General features: G+C 41.7%; 1 protein-coding gene across 2 annotated transcripts in view; it reads right to left on the reverse strand.

Annotated features, from left to right (window-relative positions):
• Window positions 1-4,077: 4,077 nt before the first annotated feature.
• LOC102509309 (cytochrome P450 2J2) overlaps window positions 4,078-22,739 on the reverse strand; it is a 40,225-nt gene continuing 21,563 nt past the window's right edge. The window contains exons 5-9 of one of the 2 annotated variants that reach the window (XM_032494402.1): window positions 20,889-21,065; window positions 18,873-19,014; window positions 16,398-16,585; window positions 13,389-13,527; window positions 4,078-10,296 (exon numbers count right to left, since the gene is read on the reverse strand). In XM_032494402.1, coding sequence (XP_032350293.1) covers window positions 10,118-10,296; window positions 13,389-13,527; window positions 16,398-16,585; window positions 18,873-19,014; window positions 20,889-21,065 — 825 coding nt within the window. In that variant the 3' untranslated portion in view covers window positions 4,078-10,117. The remainder of the gene's footprint in view (window positions 10,297-13,388; window positions 13,528-16,397; window positions 16,586-18,872; window positions 19,015-20,888; window positions 21,066-22,739) is intronic. The other variant, XM_032494403.1, reaches the window with a different exon arrangement.

The following is a 22,739-nucleotide window of genomic DNA, read 5'->3' on the forward strand; positions in this document are numbered from 1 at the left end:
AGTTGGATATGAAACATGTCTCTCTTATTCTTAGTTTCCTTATATTAAAAAGGGAATACTGATGCATTTTCTGTCTAAATACTACTAACAAGGTTGCTGTAAGAATTAAATGAAATAATTTGCTTTCAAATAAATTATGAAATTAAAACAGTATAACTCTTAATAGCAAAAAACATAGTAAGGCAAAAATAAATATAACACTTGAAACATACAGGGGAAACTTTGTATTATAATATAAAACCTAAAGCCCTTGTAGACAAGACTGGAAGGTATTCCTATGTCTCATATCTGCTTTCACATTACGAAGTGACTGGTCCTTTGTGAGCAAAGGTGACATAGAATGAGGTGAAGATAGACAAAGATCTGAGCAGAGTCACCCCAGGTACACTCAGGACAGTGTCATACAGCACGGGAAATTCTAGTCCCCCCATTCCTGTGTCTTAGTGGTATCATCAGCAAATGATACCATCTTAGAAAATCAACCTATATTTAACTTTAAATTAATAAGAAGAAGTCTATGATGAATTTCAGTGTCAGCTCAGTGTAGCCTTCAGTTACTTTTCCTAGGAGACACTGGTAGGAAGAGAATGGGCTTTAGCTGTTCCTAAACCTGGTTTACACTGAGTTCTAGCTCTGCCAGTTGAGTTTGTGACTTCAGATGGTGTAATTGTTTCTGCTGAGCCTCAGTCTTCTTATCTCTAAAGTGGTGATAAGAATTTGAACCTTGCAATGTTACACTAGAAAATATGCTCCAGGAGAGATGTTCTGTTTTTTGTTTTTTGTTTTTCTGCTTCATTCATTGTTTTATCCTCAAGCCTGAATGCTTGACACACAGTAGGTGCTCAGGAAATATTTCTACAACTAAGGAACTGGGAATTTACTTAAAACCATCTCTGCAACATACATAACTCAATACCTGAAATATGCTAAGAATTTTTCCCACACATTTTACAGTGTTGAGTTAAAACATCTTTTGGATCTGGCTGCCTTGGAAACATGAGACTTTTGACTGCATCCTACTTCTTGTCTTTCAAGTCATGTACAGTGTAAGTGTATTAACTAGATTTTCAAAGGGTGATTAGAATTTAAAAAGGTAAATGATGTCTTCGGGGAGCATTTATAGAGTAGAATCCCACCTAGTTACGCCTGCACCTCCTGACTCCTGATGCCCATAAGGATAAGGACACCGCCTCTTTCCTGCCCCCACCCACTCCCTTCTTAGAAATTAGGCTCTAGTTCTGTGTGAGGGGGTGGCCCTTAAAAAGAACTGGAGACATTTAAAAACTCTGCTTAATATTACTAATTATCAGAGAAATGCAAATCAAAACTACACTGAGTTATCACCTCACACCAGTCAGAATGGCCATCATTCAAAAGTTCACAAATGATAAATGCTGCAGAGGGTGTACAGAAAAGGGAACCTTCCTACACTGCTGGTGGGAATGTAGTTTGGTGCAGCCATTGTGGAAAACAGTATGGAGATTCCTCAAAAAACTAAAAATACCCTTACCATATGAATCAGCAGTCCCACTCCTGGGCATATATCCAGAGGGAACTCTTAATTCAAAAAAATACACCCACCCCAGTGTTCACAGCAGCACTATACACAGTAGCCAAGACCTACAAGCAACCTAAATGTCCATCAACAGATGACTGGATAAAGAAGTTGTGGTATGGAATACTACTCAGCCATAAAAAAGAATAAAATAATGCAATTTGCAGCAACATAGATGGACCTAGAGACTGTCACTCTAAGTGAAGTAAGCCAGGAAGAGAAAGAAAAATAACATATGATATCACTCATGTATGGAATCTGAAAAAAAAGAAAAAAGAAAGAAGGACACTAATGAACTCATTTACAAAACAGAAATAGACTCGAAACAGTAAACAATCTTATGGTTACTGGGGAAAGGGCATGGGAAGGGATAAATTTGGGAGTTTGAGATTTATGAATGTTAACTTCTATATATAAAATAAGATTTTAAAAAGTTTCTGCAGTATAGAACTATGTTCAATATCTTATAATAACCTTTAAGGAAAAAATATCAAAATGAATATATGTATGTATTTGCATGAATGGGGCATTTTCTGTACACCAGAAATTGACAGATTATAACTATACTTTAAAAAAATCCTAAGGCCAGAGGACTTCATGGGAGATTTCTACCAAACATTCAAAAAGAATATCCATCCTTCTAAAACACTTCCAAAAAATAGAAGTAGGGGCACTTCCTAACTCATTTTATGAGGACAGAAACATCTTGTTACCAATGTTAAACAAAGATATTACAAGAAAATAAAACTTGACATTGAAAATGATACAGTGTGGGAAATCTGGACATCAGGAACCACCCCGGGTCTGTTATTGTTACTGTTGTTGTTTTTACTGCTATTTGTTTAGTAGTTTTCATGGACTAATTCTGTAAAAGTTCCACTCTTCATCAGGTGAGGCCCCTGGATGCTCTGGTGTTAGCAGCGGGTTCAGCTCACGTGTGCACAGAGGTCTCCTCAAAGGCCTGAACCAGCAGGTCTCTCAGGGCTCTGCGTGTGAGGCGGGTGCACCGTCAGCACTCAAGCAGGTGGGCCACACTCCGTCTTAGCCCTAATGTCCTGCTTGTGCAGAGGCTCCAGGTCAGCCAGAGATGCGGGCACCAGTGCTTCTCGGGTCCCTCCTGGGCACACAGCCCTTGCCGGTGGGTAGCCTTCTAGGTTCCCGGGGATATGGCAGAGCTTGCTGAAGCCCCAGTGGGCAATCTCCTTCCCTAGTTTTTCCTTTTAATCCTCTTGGTAGCAGATCTGGTGTTGCCCCCTGAGGTTCCTGCAGGGCTGTACAATTGTCCCTGGTTTATTTGAACCCAGAATGCCTTGCAGAGTGAGTGGTTCACACAGACTGAATGAGAAGGCAGGTCAAGTAAATAGAAGTCCAGAGGGTGAGGCTTTCCAGGGAGCTGCCAGATAGGCCAACAGTGACCTTCGTCCGGGCACCAGGACTTTGGGGCGCTCCCTCCAGTTCCTGCTTGGCCCCCGGTGTTCTCAACTACCATAGTTGCCAGACTGTGGCTTTTCAAGGAGACTGTAGAGCTGAGGAGAGAAGAACTGGAGCAGGCAAGTTAAATGCCACAGAGCTCAGAGCTCACTGTCCTTACTGAGATTCAACTTTTTTGTTTTTTGCTTTTCCTTAAACAGAAGCCCAGATCGTTCCAAGACTTTGTTTGCAACAACTGCCATTATTGCAAGATCTCTGGCTAACGTCCAGAGTTTCAAAATGTTGATTTTGAAAACTTTTGTAAGCTTTCTCAGTGCTTTTGTGTAGGAGTGGCTTTTTGAAGGTCCTTACTTTGCCATTTCAGAAGTTCTTCTCTCCGCAAGTGAGGTTTAGGTTAGAAGGGGCCTTAGGAAGCAGTCTCTGAAGTCCACATTTTCCAGAGAGAAGCTGAGGCTCAAAGGCCGACTGCACAGCAGGAGGACCTCACACAGGCTGGGGTGACCCTGTCTGCTCTGCCCTCATCACTCGGCTGCTCCCCACCCTCGCCCCCACCCCCACCAGTAGTTTCAACAAAAATTTATGGAGCATCTATTATGCACCAAACCTGTTAGAACCTGAGCCTAAGTGAGCAAGGCACACACCCTCTGAAAAACTTGAGTAACTGGCAGATTACATGGAAATAGGAGATGAATAAAATTTGAATAAAATTCTCAGAGAATGGAGGAGGACTCAACTAACTGGCTGAGACAGTCCAGAAAAATGTCACTGAAGTGTTGGCATTAAGTAAGTTTGACCAGGTGTAATTACATATTTTTTAAAGAAAAAAATATAAAGACAAGAAGATGATAAAGGACCTGGCCTGTTGGGTATTGATAGATCAGCAGTTTGGCAGGAGAAGTACTGAGAGATGTGATTGAAGAGGTGAGCAGGTATCAGATCACAAAACCACCACGTGCCCAGCTAAGGAGCAGGCCACACACATGGCTGTACACGGCCCACCTCCAGAGGTTGCTGCTCACCTGGACCAGTGATGGAGTCCCAGGAGTTCACAAAGAGGCAGCCCCACTAAAGCATTTACAAGGCGTCTGTGGTCAGTAGGAAGGAGAGTATATTGTTCTGTGAACTGAGTGAGGAAAAGATTAAATAGCCTAGTAAAAATGGCACAGAAATATCTAAAGGTTTCATCTGAAAAAACATAACAGCATTACAACTTCAGTTTAATCTATTACATGCCAAGCATAGTGTTACTTTGTTTAATATAAATATATATTATGTTTATATATAATGTTTATATACCATATAATTTAATTGATAATATATAATAGGAAATTATATTTATATATTCTATATATGTTTAAAAACATAAGGATATACACACACACACGTGCACATATTTGTTCATCACAAGAATTAAAATAAAGGCTTATCGGACACTTTAGATAAGTTATGCTGCAGTAACTAACAATCCCAAATCCTCGTGGCTCACAGGCGACAATTAATAGGTTAACTTTCACATCACATGTCCACCATAAATCAGCTATGACTCTGCTTCTTGTCCTTGTCTCCTGGGTGTAGGCTGACAGACACTTATCTGGGACGTCGCTGGTCTCATGGCAGAGAAGAAACATGTTGAACTTTGAGCTGGCTCTTAAGCACTCAGAAGTGACTCGTTGAACTTTTGCTCTCATTTTATTGGCCAAAGCAAATGACATGGCCATTCCTGTATTTATCAGAGTGGTCAGGTGTATACAATGGTTCCCCAGGGAGAAGCACCACAAAGGAAGGCCACCCAGAGAGTGGCAGGGAATGTTTTTAACCGATCTCATAATTCATAGCTGTTTTATTCCTTCTATTTTGCAGTTTAGGAAATGGGTTCAGGAAAGGAGAGTAGCCCATTTAATTTGCAAGGAGAAGTAAATAAATGATAAAACTGGAATTGAATTTAGGCCAACTTAGCTCCAAAGTCCTGACCCCAGTTCATTTAACTCCCCTTGCCTCTCACACTGAGTCTTTTAATGTTGCTTTATGTGCATCAGAGCCCTGTGACATCCTTGGACCCTGATGGATTTGACAAACAGAAGCCTCTATTTTGACCCTGACTGTTTTAACAGGCATCAGTGATTCAGTGCCAGCCCCTGAAAGTGACAATTTGCATTTGACCGTTTATTCTTGCTTAGATTAATTTCTCACCTGTTTCAAAAGAAATAGGAAAAATTCTTTGATGTAAAGAGCAATACAAATAGCTTGTGGTGGATGCACATAAACACAGTGTGACCCAGATACTACAAAGTACCCATCTGGGGACATCAGTCTGTTCCTGAGAAACAAGCATGGGGAAATGGAATGGGCGGTGCTGTTCCAGAAAGCCAGCTGGGAAATGGAGGGGAAACTGACGTAAGAACTAGCCTGCCCTCCTCCACTGTGTTTGTGAGTGATCATAACAAGCTGGCATCAGGACTGAGACGTAGGTCATTGGAGTGAGGTGACAAGGACAGAGGAGCAATGACAGAGATCTGATTCTGGACAACAGGTGCAATCTAGCACCAGCCCATAGTGATTCCACCTTATTTTAGTCATTAACTTCCCATTTATTGAGTCCTACCACGTCCCAGGTATTGTTCTTTTAAAAAAATATATTTATTTTTTGTGTTTTGGAGGGGAGGTAATTAGATTTTTTTTTTTTTTGAGTTGGTACTGGGGATTGAACACAGGACTGACCTCATGCATTCTAAGAACACACTCTACCATTTGAGCTATACCCTACTCTCCCCCTACCCCCACCAGGTATTTTTCTTGATACTAAACAAGACAGATACTGTTCCACAAGGAATCCTCAAGGAATCTGCTAGTAGCATTTGCTGTGTAACAGTGCAGTTCAAAATGTAGTGCCTTAAAACAATAACCACTCATTTAAATCACAAATCTTAGGTTGGCTATTTAGATTGGGTTCAGCTGGGCTGCTCTGGTGTCATTTGGGTTCACTCATGCCTGCATGCTGCTGCTGCATGTGCTTGGGTCCAGTTCATCGCGGGTGGTCTTAAGCACAGCTCTGGTGGTTGGCCAGCTGTCAGCTCGGGCAACGGGACAGAAATGACTGTTTCTCATCATCCATCATGCTAAGATAGGCTTGTTTATATGATGGTGGCAAAGTTGCAAAAAAAACCAGGAAGAAACGTACAAAGTCTCTCAAGCCCCAGTTAAAAAAGTCATTTCATTACATTCTATTGGCCCAAACTGGTGAGCAGGACAGGCCAAAGTAAAGGGAAATATAAATAGATTCCATCTCATGAGGGTAGTTGTTGTAAAGGGACAACAAGGAGTGTAAATATATGGATAGGAATTATTATGACCATTTTTGCAAATACTTGTTGTTTTCAGACCATCTTAATTCCCATAAAAACTACAGCAGAGTGATGAAACTCCTGTTTCATGCTAGGAGAGAGCAACTAGTACTAGGTTAGTCCTTGTACCATAAACAACCAGAACAACAGGCAAAATAAATAAGGTAAGTTTTCAGAGGACACATGCACCCCAAAGTTCACTGCAGTACTATTTACAATAACCAAGACTTGGAAACAATCCAAGTGCTCATCAATAGACAATTGGTTTAAAAATAAGATGAGGTATAAACATGTTTACAAGGACTATTACTGAACCATAAAAAAGAAGGAATAATTGCCACTTGCAGTGACATGGATGGACGTAGAGATGATCATACTAAGTGAAGTAAGACAAGAAAGACCAATGTTACATGCTATCACTTATATGTTGAATCTAAAAAGTAATACAAAAGATTTTACATACAAAACATTAACAGACTCACAGACACAAGAAACAACATATTTGTCACCAAGGGGAAAGGCGGGGGTGGAGGGATAAATTACGAGTATGGGATTAAATGCAATAAACTACTATACATAAAATAGATGAGCAACAAGGATTTACTATGTAACACAAGGAACTATATTCAGTAACTTGTAATAACCTGTAAAGGAAAATAATCTGGAAAATATATATATGTAACTGAATCACTTTCCTGTGTACCTGAAACTAACACAATATTGTGCATCAACTATACACCAACTGAAAAAAAAAAATAAGTTTTCAGATATTGGAAACTTGCTAATTCAGGCCTGTGTCCTCAGAGAAAGGAACAGATGATATGAACTCTACAATCTCTCTGGCTTTCTGCCTGGATGCACTGACTTGACACCCTTCCAAGAAGGGCGGGGATTTAGATTACAGCAATCTTATTTTGCTAAGATGAGAACATATAGATTGGCATTTGGGGTGACTGCCATGGATGGAGTTACAGGGCAGAAAACACAAAGGAGGAAGCAATGCCAAGAAATAACCCCATGAATACTCAGAGAGATAGCTGAATAGCACACTGTGCATGTGTAGGGTGAGACCCCACGAGGCTGGGCAAAGAACATCCACTGGGGATAAAACAACTGCCAGAGAGCTGTCAGCTTAATGCCTGCCAGAACTTTTACACAGTTGGAATTATTTGGATTCTGAACAGAGTGTAGAGACCATATTGACCAGTTAGAGGTCCCAGAAAGATCACACTTCAGGAGCCCAAGAAAGAAGCCTGCCCTTGATCCTTTAACAAAGCTTCAAAACAAACCTTGAAACTAACAAGAGGTTTTTCATGTAAATTAGTGTCAAAATAAAACTCAATACTCTTTAAAGAAAGACAACAGAATCTACTGTATAATGAAAATATTACATAGTCAATCCACAATTACTAGACATAAAAAGAATTTGGAATATGTGACTCATAAGCAGTAGAAAATCAATTAATAGAAGACACAAATTGATAGAAATGATGGAATTAACTAAAAAAAACTTCAAAATGATTATAAATATATTCAAGGATTTGAAGGAACACATGAACAGAGTCAAGAGAAATATAAACTGTAAAAATAAGAACCAATTGGTACTTCCAGAGTGGAAAAAAAGAAATGAAAGAAAAACTAAAGGATGGACTTAATGACAGAGTAGACTCACCCAAAAAAGTGAACTTTAAGGCAGGGCAATAGAATTTATCCAAACTGAAGTACAGAGAGAAAAATGGCTGAGAAAAATTAACATAAACTGGGCATCCTGTAGGTCAATATCATGGGGTCTAATACATGTCTGAATGAAATTATGAGGACAGAGGGTGAGTCCATAAAAACATTTGAAGAAATGACCAAAATGTATCCAAATTTTCTAAAAGTATTAAACTCATGGATTGAATAAGATCAATGAACTCCAATTAGGATAAACACAAAGAAAACTATAGACAGATTATACCGAAACTGCCGAGGAGTAATGATAAAGAAAAACAATCTTAAAAATACTCACAGAACAAAGACTCATAATGAATAGGAGACCAAGTGTATAAATTATTGTGGACTTTTATCAGAAACAGAGTAAGCCAGAAAACAACAAAATGATGTCTTCAAAGTGATAAAAGAAGAATCCTGGTAATCTAGGATTTTATATTCTCTAAAAAAGGTGGCAAAATAAAGACATTCTGTGACATTAAAAAAGATAAACATGGAAGAAATTCAGGGCAAAGTGTACTGCACTGGTTTCCAAGAGAGGTGAGGTAGAGGGGGGATCAACCTGAGGGACTTACCAACACACATCCCTCCCCCTGAAGGCAGCTGTGCAGTGAACAAAGATGCATAGGCTGCGTGTGTTTCAGAAATTTTTTTCTGTGGTACCCTTTCCCCAGTGGGCACCACCACTGTACACTTACTTAATTTTTTGTATGTTTATAATCCTCCATTCCCCCCATCACTACACTGTGAGCTTGAAGACAGAATAGCCCTGTCCCTTCCATCTCAATCACTGTGCAACTGGCTCACGGTTCATGCTCAAAAAATAACTGTTCAATTGATGTGAAAATACAATTTATGTGAGACTTGGTTCCAAAGCACAGCTCCACTACTCTTTCCAAGCAGATAAAACAATTCCTAAGGTTTGGTTTATCCACACGTGGGAAAATATCACCAGAGTTATGTGGATATTGGGGAAAGCAATGCAATTTTATCGAGTAAGAAACTGTTAACTTAATAGACATATTGCACGATTGCATTCATGCAAAGCTAATCAGAATAACATGCAGGAGAGTCTTCCATAACAAATCTATTTGAACTGTATTCTCAGAGACGTAATGGCAGAAACACCAGTGTGTGCTTGTGAGAGAGCAAAGTTAAACAGGGCAAAGTATTCCTCATAAAGTAGGTCAGAGCTGTAACGCTTCCAGTCTCTGCTACATTTCCAGTCCTGTCCCTCTGTTCACAGGGCTGACCTTGGGACACAGCAAGGTCCTGAGCAGTCCTGGGAGTCATCCCCCTACACCTTTCATTCCACACGGAACGAGAAAGAGCACTTGTCAGGCTCTCACTGTGGGCGGGACGGCACACGTGTAACAGGAGGTGGAAACGGGCCTCTTCCTTTCTCGGTTTCAGCTGCATCCAGTTGCCGCCAGTCAAACGGCCCCTGGAAAGCACTGTTGAGGCCCTAGTGCTACAGTAAGGCACGGGAACCCCGGGTGGGCCCTGCCACGGGGCGTCAGGAAACAGTTCTTGTAACCCCTGCAGCCCACTCCTGTCAGGATGGTACGTAATGGGGGGGAAGGAGGAACAAAATATCTTCCCTTGAGAGCCCTGCTGGCCGATGTGTGGCTGCCCCAGGGTCTGACTACTAACTCTGATCCACTATTTGGCAAAATCTGACCCAAGCCACGTCAACAGACCAGAAGCAAATCCAGGACTAAGGAAGAAGGAAGCAGGCAGGTCAGAGCCATAACTTTTATGATGTGCTGTATGGTATGCAAATCATTAAAGTCCATTGTTTCCTCTGTTTTTATAGTGATTCTTCCTTTAGAGAAAAATAATTATCCTCTTTTATCTTTTCAGTGAAAAGGCAAATCCCTCCCAACATGACTGATTCACTCAGGGCTACACTGGGGATGGGAAACCTGGGGTTTGGATCCAGTTTCCACTGAGTCCAAGTCCTAGGGCCTTCCTCAGAGGCAGGTCATTGTGTTCCCTCCCTTCTCAGCAGGCGACAGTGCCATGGGGGAACGTGGGGATTCTTCCCACTTTCCATCCCCCTCCCTCCTGGACAACCTCACTCCCGGGGAACAGCACAGATGCAGTAGGGGGCTGGGGAGACCGTCATGCTGGTTTTGAACTTCAGGCTCAGCTTCTCATTGTCTGGAGGCCTGAAGGTGAATTTTTGCACAAGAGAAGTAAAGAAAATGAACAACTCGGATCTGGCCAACTTCTCTCCAAGGCACACCCGCTTTCCTGAAAGACAAAAACATAAGACACGTTACCTTCTCAGACTGTGTGCCCAGCAACGACTGAAACCTTCCACCACGTCTTGCAAAACCTGAGCAAAGGGAGGGCCTGCTGGTCCATGAGGCTTTATACTCTTGGTTTATTTGATCAAAGTCACCTGAGTTAAACAAGGCACAGAAAGCATCCATCCACAACCACACACTCCAGTGCCTCCAAGGCTCAGGCAGATGAGCACAGGTGTGAAGGTTCAGCCTGTGGATGAAAGAAGTGAGAGGTCTGGGTTGACTTGTTAAGTGGAGTCTGGCCTAAAGTCTTCCAATAATCCCATAGCAAACAAGAAAGACAAAAACCCAAACCCTGTGTTATTTTTTTTTTTTTCAGTTCTTAAAAGCAAACTGATGAAAAGGGTAAGCAAGTAAATATCTGAGGAGGCACCTTTTCCCTGCATCAGGTTTCTCTCTTTAATGGTTGGGAATCTCCCTGCCGTGGCCTCCCAATGCAGGGCAGACCATGTCTCATCCCCGCTGTGCTCTGACACCTGCTCCAGGCTCCCGCTGCCCCTCCCCTTCCTGAATGCCCTCCTCTCCCCACTTTGACTATGACACCCCACACTCGTCTCTACCACCACGTCTTGTGTGAGAGGGTATGAATACCTTACTTACACCCCAAGTAATACAAGTTCACTGCAAAAATAAATAAAAGTGTGAAAAGTATAAAGAGAATAAAAGATATTTGTAATTCTATAATCCTTGTTAAAATTTTTAACATATTTCCTCCCTCTCCTACGGCCATTATGGAAAACAGTATGGAGATTCCTCAAAGAACTAAAAATAGACTTACCCTATCATCCACCAATCCCACTCCTGGGCATATATCCAGAGGGAACACTAATTCAAAAAGATACATGCACTCCAGTGTTCATAGCAGCACTGTATACAATAGCCAGACATGGAAGCAACCCAAATGTCCACTGACAGATAACTGGATAAAGAAGTTGTGATGCATGTACAGAATGGAATACTACTCAGCCATAAAAAGCATAAAATAATGCCATTTGCAGCAACATTGATGCACCTGGAAATCATCATTCTAAGTGAAGTAAGCCAAAAAGAGAAAGAAAAATACCATGTGATATCACTCATATGTGGAATCTAAAAAAAAGAAAGGAAAAGGAAAGAAAAAAGAGGACACTAATGAACTTATCTACAAAACAGAAACAGACTCGCAGACATAAAAAATAATCTTATGGTTACCAGTGGAAAGGGGGTGGGAAGGGACAAATTTGGGAGTTTGAGATTCGTAAATGTTAACCAATATATACAAAAATGGATGAAAATTTTTTCTGTATAGTACATGGAACTATATTATCTTGTAATAACTTTTAATGAAAAACAATATGAAAATGAATATATGTGTATATATATATATATATATATATATATATATACATACACATGACTGGGACATTGTGCTGTAAACCAGAGACTGATACATTGTAACTGACTAAACATCATTTAAAAAGTAAAATAAAGTAAAACCTGCCTGCCCCTCCCCAAAATGAAAAGAAACATCCGTCTGTATCTTATTTGACTTTCCTTATATTAAGAAAGGAGAAACTGATCCATTTTCTAACTACTAACAACAAAGCTTGCAGTAAGAATTAAACGAGATGATTTGCTTATAAATGAGTTCTGTGATTAAGAGTGTGATACAACCCTCAGTAGCAAAAAACACAGTAAAGGAAAAATAAATATAACACGTGAAATACACAGGTGAAACTTTGTAATGTAACGTGACACCTGAAGCCCTTGCACAGGAAGACTGGAAGGTATTCCTACACCTCATATCTGCTTTCATATTATGAAGTGGCTGGTCCATTGTGAGCAAAGGTGACATAGAACCAGATGAAGACAGGACAAAGAAGATCTGATGAGAGCCAACCCAGGTACACTCAGGACAGTGTCATACAGCACGGCTCAAATTCCAGTCCCTCCCTTCCTGTGCATTACCGGTGTCATCAGCCAATGATTCTGTCTCCAAAAATCAACCTATACTTAAGTTTAAATTAATGATAAGAAAACTATGATGAATTTGAGAGTGTCAACTCAGTGTAGCCTTTAGTTACTTTCCTAGGAGACACTGGTAGGAGAAGTACAGGCTTTAGTTGTTGATAAACCTGGTTTACACTGAGTTCTAGCTCTGCCACCTGAGCTTGTGACTTCAGATGTCATATTGTTGCTGCTAAGCCTCAGTTTTCTTATCCCGAAAGTGGTGACAGGAAGTTGAACCTTGTATAATTATACTGTATGAGAGAGATTCTATTTTCTACTTCATTCATTATCTTATCCTCAAGTCTGAATGCTTGACACACAGTAGGTGCCCAGGAAATATTTCTACAACTAAGGAACTGGGAATTTACTTAAAACCATCTCTGCAACATACATAACTCAATACCTGAAATATGCTAAGAATTTTTCCCACACATCTTACAATGTTCTGAGTTAAACCCCCTTCTGGATCTGGCTGCCTTGGAAACATGAGACTTTTAAACTGCATCCTACTTCTTGTCTTTCAAGTTCTGTACAATGTAAATGTATTAAGCAGATTAGAATTTAAAAAAGGTAAATGATGTCTTCGGGGAGCATTTATAGAGTAGAATCCCACCTAGTTACGCCTGCACCTTCTATAGTCCATAAGGAAGAGGACACCACCCTGTTCCTGCCCCTTCCACCCCATTCTTAGAAATTGGCTCTAGTTCTGGGTGAGTGGGTGGCCCTTAAAAAGAATTTGAAATATTTAAAAACTCTAAAAAGATGGCAAGTGTCCAGTCTTCTTTTTGGACAAGCTGGGTCTGAGCTTCTGTCCCCAGTGTTCTTGGTCAAATCTGCATCAGAGTCAAACCAGGACTCAGGAAGTAAGGGCATGAGTCCTGGTGATGCCCCACCCAGGGAACCCAGAGGTGCAGCAACATCAACAGGGAGTCAGGATGGGCAGGGCTTTCCAAGGACATTCCTACAAGAGCAGAGCCCACGAGGGAGAGTAGAGAAGGTCTGAGAGAGGGACTCTGGGTTGCTATGTTTGTATTTATTACATCTCACCTGCTGAGAAAGGGAGAAAGTCTTCCCTTTTCTTAAACTGTCCATTCTCCAGAAAGTGCTCCGGATTGAATGTGTCTGGGGTGGCCCACGCTGTGGGGTCCCTGTGCAGTGCAGTCAGGTTGGTCAGGACTATGGTTCCCTAGAAAAGGCAGCAAAGACTCAGGAAAGGCTTGATCCACAAAACACACCTGTGCAGAGGGGCAAGTGTCCCCCAGGATCCCACACCCAAACCTGACAGCAGTCTGAATCCTCTCAACCTCCCCAACCGACCATCCTCTGAGCCCAACCTCTAGGACCCTGCTCTTTGCCAGGGGACAGATTACAACAATGGATGGAAGTGTCTGCTGGGAATTTTACCAGGGAAGTGTGATCACTCTTGACTGCAGAATAGATCTCTCCAGGGTCATGTGAGTGTGGAACTTAGAAGGGAACATGTGTGCATCAATGAGAGAATAATGTGTAGCTGGAAAGTCAATATTGTCCCAAAATCAACCCAGCTGCTCCCTGAAGTGATAACTATGGCAGCTCTTTCAAGGTAAAAATGCCTCATGTATCTTTGTTTCCCCCATTCTCTTACCTCCACTGTGTAGGACATTCCACAAAAGGGTAAATGAGAGAATCAGGTCATCCAGTGAAGGAACCACTATCCTTCCATGTACATAGCAAGAAACCCAGGAGTCCCCCTTAATACGTCCCTTTCCCTCATTCTGCCTTCATCCAATCCTTAACAAGGCTGGCAAGTTTACTTTAAATTTTGCTTGCATCTATCTCCTCCAGTTTAGGTCCACCACTGCCACCCTGGTCCAGGCTACCCCCTTGCTACCCTCAGTAGCAGTCTAACTACACTCCATACCCTCTCTTTCCTCTTTCAGAGTGCTCCAAACACTGAAGGAAGAATTAGCTTTAAACAGGACTTTGTCATGTGACACCCATCCACCCAGCACACCTGGAACTTGACAGACACCCTCAATAGCTCCCTGTCACTCTTAGATGAAGCACGCATCACCTCACACTGTCTGAGCCCCTCCCTCTGCCTGCACCCCCACTGCAGGGAGCTGCTTGCAGTTTCTAAAAGTCATCACATGTTCCCATTCATTTCCATGCCTTTTAAAAGCTGTTCGCCTTGCCTGGAATATACTTCCTCCCCACTTTGCCACTGAGTTAAGTCTTACTCATCCTTTAATCCTCATCACTGCTTTTTGGAAGCCTTCTCTGTTCGCTCCTGCTCCCACTCCCCATTCCAGTCAGCCTGCATCTTTAGAGAAACCAGTGACTTTTTTCTGCTGGGCAGTTATCATGATTTGTACATATAAACTTGTATGATTATTGTCCTCAGAGTTGTTTTCCCAGACCTGAACATTTTAGGTCCTAAATCACATGTGTTGATTAAGAAAGAACAATGACTGCTATTTGGAGCATTTTACTGTTCACTGTGTTAATCGTTTTACATTCATGGCCTCACTTCACCTCCACCTGTTAGGTAGGTTTAAATTAATTGCCACAGATAAAGAAATTGAAGCTCAGAAGTTATTTAAGTTGCCTAGAGTCACAGGGTGGGAGGCGGTGGAACCATGATTTGAACGAGGACATTTGACTTCAAAGCTCTGTCTCGGAGGCTCTACAACACAGAGTCAATGACATGGCAACATTCTCAGGATGATTTTTCAAGCAGACTTTAAAAATCAGAATAGAACAAGACTTGAGCCCAATCTACGGAGCTAAATGAATCACTATAAAAATGCAAAGAGCACCTGTGAAATAATCTAGACCCTAGTCTCCTCCCACAGGATTGTCCATCAGGAGGAAAACAGGAAAGGCAATGCCCTCAGGAACAGCTGCTTTTCCTGGCTCTGCAGGGACAGTGACCCAGGGGTGTCCCATGAGTAAGATCCTCTGGTTCTACCTCTTGAGATCGTCCCCAGCTAAGACATACACAGAGGGACTTAGAGAACCTAGAAGGCATCCAAAGGTGGCAAGAAAGCAAAGGAGTTTAAATATGTAGTTGCAAGTGCAATTCTAGGGGGAACAGGAGAGGGACCTACCCATATCCTAAGGGGAGGGCCACTGACAACAGTTTCCTTTGTGATGACAGGGAGGGACCAACTGAGGACACCTGCAGGGAGACTCTTAAAGTCAGAGTAAAGCAACTCCTGTGCAGAGAACATGGTGGAGTAAAAAAAAAAAAAAAAAAAAAGACCAGAGATTCAGAACGTTTGTTTTCTGAATTCACTTTGTAGTTCAGACATCTTAGGAAAGCTTATTCACTCTCTGAGCCTCAAGTTAAATTTTTAAAGTGGGACTAATGGAATCATTCTGAGCACTGATGAAGGAACCCGCATAGTCCATGGTACATCATTGCTGCTTAATGAGCATCAGTTCCTTTCTCTCCTTTCTGATACTTAACAAGGCACACACTTGGCTTGGTTTCCCTTGTGAGATGATAGTTCCATCACAGGGTTGTAGGGCAAAGCTGGAAAAATACCTGTGTGGATATTATGCTAGAAACACCATCATGAACGTGACGTTGGTTCACATGGTCTCAAATGTCCATTTATGTTTCAGTATTCTCTAATCCCAAGATTGTGAAGCCAAATTTTCCAAAGTAAGTCTGCGAGATACCTAGTCCTGTGAGAAGCTCTACCAAGGCAAAGAAAGGACCTTGTGTCAAAGTCTGACTGAGAACCGCTGCTTGCTGTCTCCCCACAGAGAATCACAGTGCACATCACATAGTCAAAACACTGAGAAATCTCACAGCGAAGAAAGCCAGGCTTTGCCTACACACATTTGACCTAGGAACCCCCTTCTTCTCCATAATATATATTATTATCTAGCCGAACTGATGTTCTAAAGACAACACACAGAGAAAAGAAACTAGCATGAGTGTAGTATCTCTGTCCCCATTTAAGTGATCCTGTAGGACAAAAATCCAAGTCACTTTCCCAGTTGAGAGTCCCACCATTTAAAAATGTGAGCATGGAGATCTGAGGCCACGAGGGAGGCCCTCATTACCTTGGGCAGGTGGTATCCAGCCAGCATGGTGTCCACTGTCACCTCCCTGGGCACGTTCAGGGGGACGATGTCTCCCATTCTCTGCACCTCGTGGACGACAGCGTTGGTGTAGGGCATGGACTCCCGAGCTGCCGTGCTCGGCTGCTGCCATTGGCCAAGCACCCTGTCGATCTCAGCCTGAACTTTTTCTGAAAAAGCAGAGAAAGTCCTATTATTGTAGTATTCATTACCCTCCTTGAGCCTGGTTCAGCTAAGGAATGAAGTAACAAGGATCAAAATGGCTAGAGTTATAGCAGGCTGTGTAGACGGTAGCTTCTCAGGGAGGTACCTGAGTGCAGAGTGAGCGCTGGTTTAAGACAAATCTGGTTGCAATTCTTGCTGCTCAGTATTCCTGCTGCACGTTACTGAAACTCAGTGTCCTCTTCTTATTAGTGAGGATAAATCTGCTTTCATCTTTAGGATGTTTTGAGATTTACATCAACTGATTCAGGGGAGTGTCACACAAATTAAGAAAAACCCGCTAATTGTGCTCCACTAGAGGTTTTTCTCTTTTTCTAGGGTAATAGAAATTTTAGCTGGATACCTGTTTCCCCAGCTAAAAACTCCATTTCCCAGATTCCCTTGTGACTACGTTGTAGAAAAAAAGAATTTACGTAGAGGGATGTTTACACTGCGAACATTCCCTTAAACTTAAGGTTGCTTTTCCCTTCCCTTTCTATTGGTGGAAACGCAGCCTTATTGGTGAGACATCTTTGTGACGGCCAAAAGGGGCATCATTCTATACACAGCAGAGCAACACATTAGACAGAGCTTGGAACCCAAAGGGTTCTGCACTATCCAGCTTAGAATATTTCACTTGAGAGAAAAATAAACTATATTTTTTTATAGACATTAGAAAACTTTAAAAATTGTGATAAAATACACAATATAAAATTTAACATCATAACCATTTTACATGTACAGATTAAGAATGTTAAGTACATTCACCTTGTTGTACAACCAATCACTTTTTTTTCTTGCATAATTGAAACTCTGCATCCATTCAGTGAAAACGTCTCATGTTCCCCACCCCCAGCTTCTGACACCCACCATTTTACTTCTACTTTCTATGAATTCAACCAATCCTGACACCTCCTATAACTAGAAACATATACAGTATGTGTCCTTTTTTGATTGGTTTAATTTGGCATCATGTCCTCAGGGTTCATCCATATCAAATCATCTGTCATGATATTTCCATTTTAAGGCCATATAATATTACACTGCATGTCCCAATTTGTTCATTTACCCATTAACCTGTATTGCTTCCCCTTCTGTCATTTTAAGCAATTGGTATTTTGGAATCTCTAATAGAGAAGCCAAATCTAGATCCTAACTAGGTGGCTTTTAAACTTAAAACAAAAACAAAAACCATGTGATTCACAGTTACAAATACATTGTACATCATGACTCAGGACACAGGATTAAAAATATACACACATGTGTATATTTATACATATATAAGGAAAGAAATAAAAATTTCATGAAAAATACTTGTCTGTAGTACACTGGAAGCACTCTGATTTTTCTCTGTTTTAATTTAAGAAAAATAGTTAGTCTTGATCCACTAAATTGGCTTTATGTTCTGTTTATAAACTATTACACCAGTTTGAAAACCTGCACCCCAACAGTTTTCATCCTTCAAATGCCCAAAGTGTTCTGGGGTCTAGAGAAAGAAAAACGATGGTAACAGTCACTGTCCTGCAATGAGATACACCCTGTGGGGAGGTATGTAAATAATGCTCAAAAAGCAAAGTGATGGAGGTGCACGTGGTTGTCTCCAAAGGAAGAAACGCTAGTAGTTTCCTAGAGAGTGAGGAGACATCTGAGTGGGGTTTGCGTCTGAGTGGATTCTTCAAGCATAGCTAGTGGTCTACCGTGTAGAGAAATTAGGGAAATAGTTCCCTGTGTTACTCTTCTATGGAGGAGAGGGTGTGAAGGCACAGAGGCGTAAATTAGGACAGTGTAATGAAAACCAAGTCATTCAGTGAGGCGCTGGGTGAGTAGGGTTGAGGTTGAACAGGCAGGAAGGGGCACATCACAGGGCAGGATACACCAGACCCAGGAGTCTGAACATCGTCTACAGGGCAGTGGAAGACATGACTTAACAGGCGGGAAGGTGAGGACCAGCTTTCACATGTGAATGGACTGTAACTCTTTCTGGGAACTCACCAAGATGTCCATGGACTTAACTGTTTTCCCCACTAGACTGGCAATTTCCTGAGAGCAGGGACTCTCTGTTATGTTTGTAGTACGTGGACCCTTCACAGTTCTGACTGTGAAACTGAAGAATGTGCCCATTCTTCAGTCAACCAGGTGCTGTGACTGCCCTACCATCTCTCCATCCTACCATCTGTCTTCTGGCCCAAACTTTGGGAAGTGTGTTCCAGGAGGCCCCATCCTGACCTGCCCAGGCACACCCAGTGACATGCTTACCTTGGACTTTGGGGTACAGGGCCATGTAGAGCAGACCCCAGCGCAGTGTCGTCGAAGTTGTCTCCGTTCCAGCGAAGAAGAGGTCCAGGGTGCTGTGGATGAGGTTTTCTTCATTGAAACTTGCAGTAGCGTCGCCTCTATGCTGGAAAACACAATGTTTGTTGGATTAATCAGATAGTTCTTGGTTGTCACAGCAAACAAGGGCTTCATCTTGGAGAGAATGAGGGAGGAGAGAGAGACCCCAGGAGAAATGATTTCCCTTTGGCCATCTCAGGAGGATTGAATGTCGTAAGTGTCCTCCTGCCCTAGTTCTGGATGTTTTGTTACCTTTGGTGGATGAAAATCAAGATGACTAATTATTTTTTTATGCCCATAACTTGGAAGAACCTGTTAGTACACTGGAAAAACAGCCGGGGGCTCCAATACTAGCCACATCATTCACTATCTGTGTAGCTTGAGCAAGTTACTAAACCTCTCTGTGCTTCAGTTTCCTGCTTCCCAAAACAGAACTAACAACACTCACCCATTACAATGGCATTATGAATTATGTGAGACACAAAGGGCACACAGAAATCACTCAACAAGTGTCTGTACTGATACCTGAAAGAACGAACTGAATTTCTCTAATGTACAATAATTCTCATTTTTCCCCATTAGTCTTTTCCTTTGTAGGTTAAAAGTCTCTGATTCCAACAGCCTTTCCTCATGGTTCTCCAGTATCTTTACCATCTTCCTCCAGAGGCTTCACTTTGTCAACATTCCTCTGTGCGTGGTCCCACACCTGCACACCTTACAGCAGGTGAAGTCTCCTCCTCTGAGGAGAACCAATGCTTCCAGGAATGCTGTGCCAATAAGAAGAAATAAGAGAGGAGATGGAAGGAAATCCACCACTCTGTCAACTCCAGGAGAGGAAAAAATAATCCGATGATTCATAGATGATGACAGGGATGCAGTGATGTGTATTAACCAGAAGGGATACCACATGAAAGGCTATACATCCAACTTGGCTTTTTCCTCTTTCTTTCCTATAATGTAGGGAAGTGGATGACACGGGGACAAGGGAGGAAGAGAAGGTCCCTCCCACTTGTGTCTAAATTCTGGCATCAGACTCAGCTTTACTTGTGTTCTGACCTGGGGGGCTGAGGGAAGAGGTAGGAAGCTGGGCATTGCTCCAACTATAATGAAACTATATTAATTTCTCCTTTTGTGTGTTTTTCCTCCATAGATAGGTAGAGGGTTGAGAACACATTATGACCTGGCAGTATTTCAGGTTTCAAAGGCCTAGAGCTAAATACCATTAAACTTCTATACTTCTTTAAAATTGTTTTAAATGTTTAATTTAACAATTTGTGAATGAAATTCTTTTTTTCTATTTGAGTATAATTGACTTCTATCTTTATTTCTAAATGTCTCATCAATTCAGAGTTAATGATATTCTTTCACTGTCTGAAATACTGTCTCTAATTTTCTCCTTGCACTGGGCTGAATAAAGACCCACTTAGATGTCCACGACCTGATTTCTGGAACCCAGGGATGGTAGCTTATGTGGCAGAAGGGACTTTGTCGATATGATTACATTAAAGATATTGATATGGGAAGATGATCCTGGGTCATCCCACAGGGCCCAATATATTCACAGCAGCCTTTATAAGAGGGGAAGCAAGAAGATCATAAAAAGGAGATGTAACGTTGGTGGCAGAGAAGGTGCTACATTGATGACGCTGAAGATGGAGGAAGGGCCGTGAATCAAGGGGTACAGGCAGCCCCTACAGGCTGGAAAAGTCAAGAAAATAGATTTTCCCCTGAGCCTCCAGAAGAAGCCAGCCCTGCATGACCCTGACATTGGCCCAGTGAAGTCGGTTTCAGACTTGTGATGTTTCAAAGTATAAGACAATAAACTGTGTTCTTATAAGCCCCCCAAGTTTATGGTAATTTGTTATAGCAGCAATAGGACAATCAAGTTACCTCATTTGCTCTTTAAGAACAGAATTCCAGAAACAACTCTGGATTCCTCACCTTCTCTATTTCCTGGAGGTAAGCATCAATGAAGTCTCTTGCTTCAGCAGGATTCCAGTCTCTCTTGTGGTTTTCAATCACATGGGCAACAAACATTTTCAGTTTCTCCCAGTTACGAAAAAGTCTTTGGTGGGGTCCAGGGAGGAAGTTCATTATCCGTGGAAAGATATTGTAAAACTGATTGAGAAAAACAAACAAACAAAAAAGAATTATGGAGACAAGGTGCTGCCAGTTTTTCACTTCCTAACACAATGTAACCATCTGCTCTTTACGTCTTTTTCCTGTTTACACTTAAGCCTTGGGTCACCCGCCAGTTTGTTTTATCTCTCTCATTCCTCTTCGTACCCTCTGGCCAAGCATGTCAGCCCTCCATCCACAATATAACCAGTGTCAGATGACTTCTCACCACTCCAATTACTTTGTCATCCTTGTACAATCCACCAGCATTTCCTACCTGGATGCTTTAAGAGCCTCCAACAGTTTTCCTGATTCCATCCTTCACTTCATTCCCAATCAATTTTCCATTGAGCTCCCAGGGGAATCATTTAACAGTTTAATTGATCATTTCACTTTCTGGCTCTCAATCCTCCAGTGACTTTCCATGACTAGAAAAAAATCCAACCTCATTCTCCTGGCCTGTAGCTCTCCATGAACTGGCCCCTCACATTCCTGTCTCCTCCTCTGCTACCCTCCCCACCATCTTCCTCTCTCTTACTCTTTCCAGTGCAGCCCCACTGGCCTCTGTGGTAACACCCAGGATGTCCTTGTCTAGGTCTTTGCATTTGCTGTTCCTTCCGCCTGGTATGGTCTTCCTCTGAAATCTGCATAACTCAGCCCCTTCCTTCATTAAGGTGCTGCTCAAAGGTCACCTACTTGGACCTGTCTTGCCTGATGATCCTATAATTAGCAGAACTTCTGCAGCCTCCTTCCATTCCTTTATTTTGTTTTATTTTAGTTCTTGGCAGTTATCACTAGTTGTGTTGGTGTATATACACTTGTGTTTGTGTAAAACATGTCCATCTGTCATGTGTCTCTGTATGTATCAATGTTAAAGACATATATCTGTTTATTTGCCTGTCCCCACTGTGATGTAATTTCCTTGTTGTAAGAAATTTTATACTGAAATGAAGTGGTTTTTAAAGGTATTTTCTCTAATAATATCTGGTAAAAAAGATAGTATAACATACTGGAAAGTGGGCTAGATTTAAAATGAACTGGCAAGAATTTGCGTTTTAGGTATAATTCTTTTCTGATAATAGTAATAATGTTGTGATTTGTCGCTACTTAATCTATTTGCCAGTCAGGCCCAAGGGTTATTTTCTGACTAATGACATGAGATTCCACCCCCACTTAACACAGAGTAGTGGACACTGTGTGGATTTGCTTACACCCTCCCTTACCTGCTTGCACACATCAAGATGCTTCATTTCATCTTTAAAGAAGTGGTATAAAAAATCAGCAGAGATAATGTGCGTCTAGTTGTCCATCAATGTGCCTGGTCTTTTCTGTGTCTCTAAGAAATCCTCCTACCCCTGCCCTGCTGCCCCATTATACCCTCCTATGAATTCCTCTTCCCTGCAAGCACTCAGCTGGGTACCCAGTGAACTCTAATGACTTCCTTGGCTCTGTCTTAAGAAGAAGAAATGGAACTACTGAATGGGGGACTACCTTGATTAGAAGAGAGAAAAGGGAATATAGATTCAAAAATAACATTGACAATAATCATAAGAGCCCACATTCATTAGGCCCCTTTAATGTACCAGGAATCATAGGAACTGCTTTACCACCTTTGGTGTGATGGGTCCAAAGCTCAATGCAAAGATGTTGTCAGGAATAAATAACAGCAAACAC

The sequence above is a fragment of the Camelus ferus genome, chromosome 13 (genome assembly GCF_009834535.1).
Source record: "Camelus ferus isolate YT-003-E chromosome 13, BCGSAC_Cfer_1.0, whole genome shotgun sequence".
NCBI classification, from domain to species: domain Eukaryota; kingdom Metazoa; phylum Chordata; class Mammalia; order Artiodactyla; family Camelidae; genus Camelus; species Camelus ferus.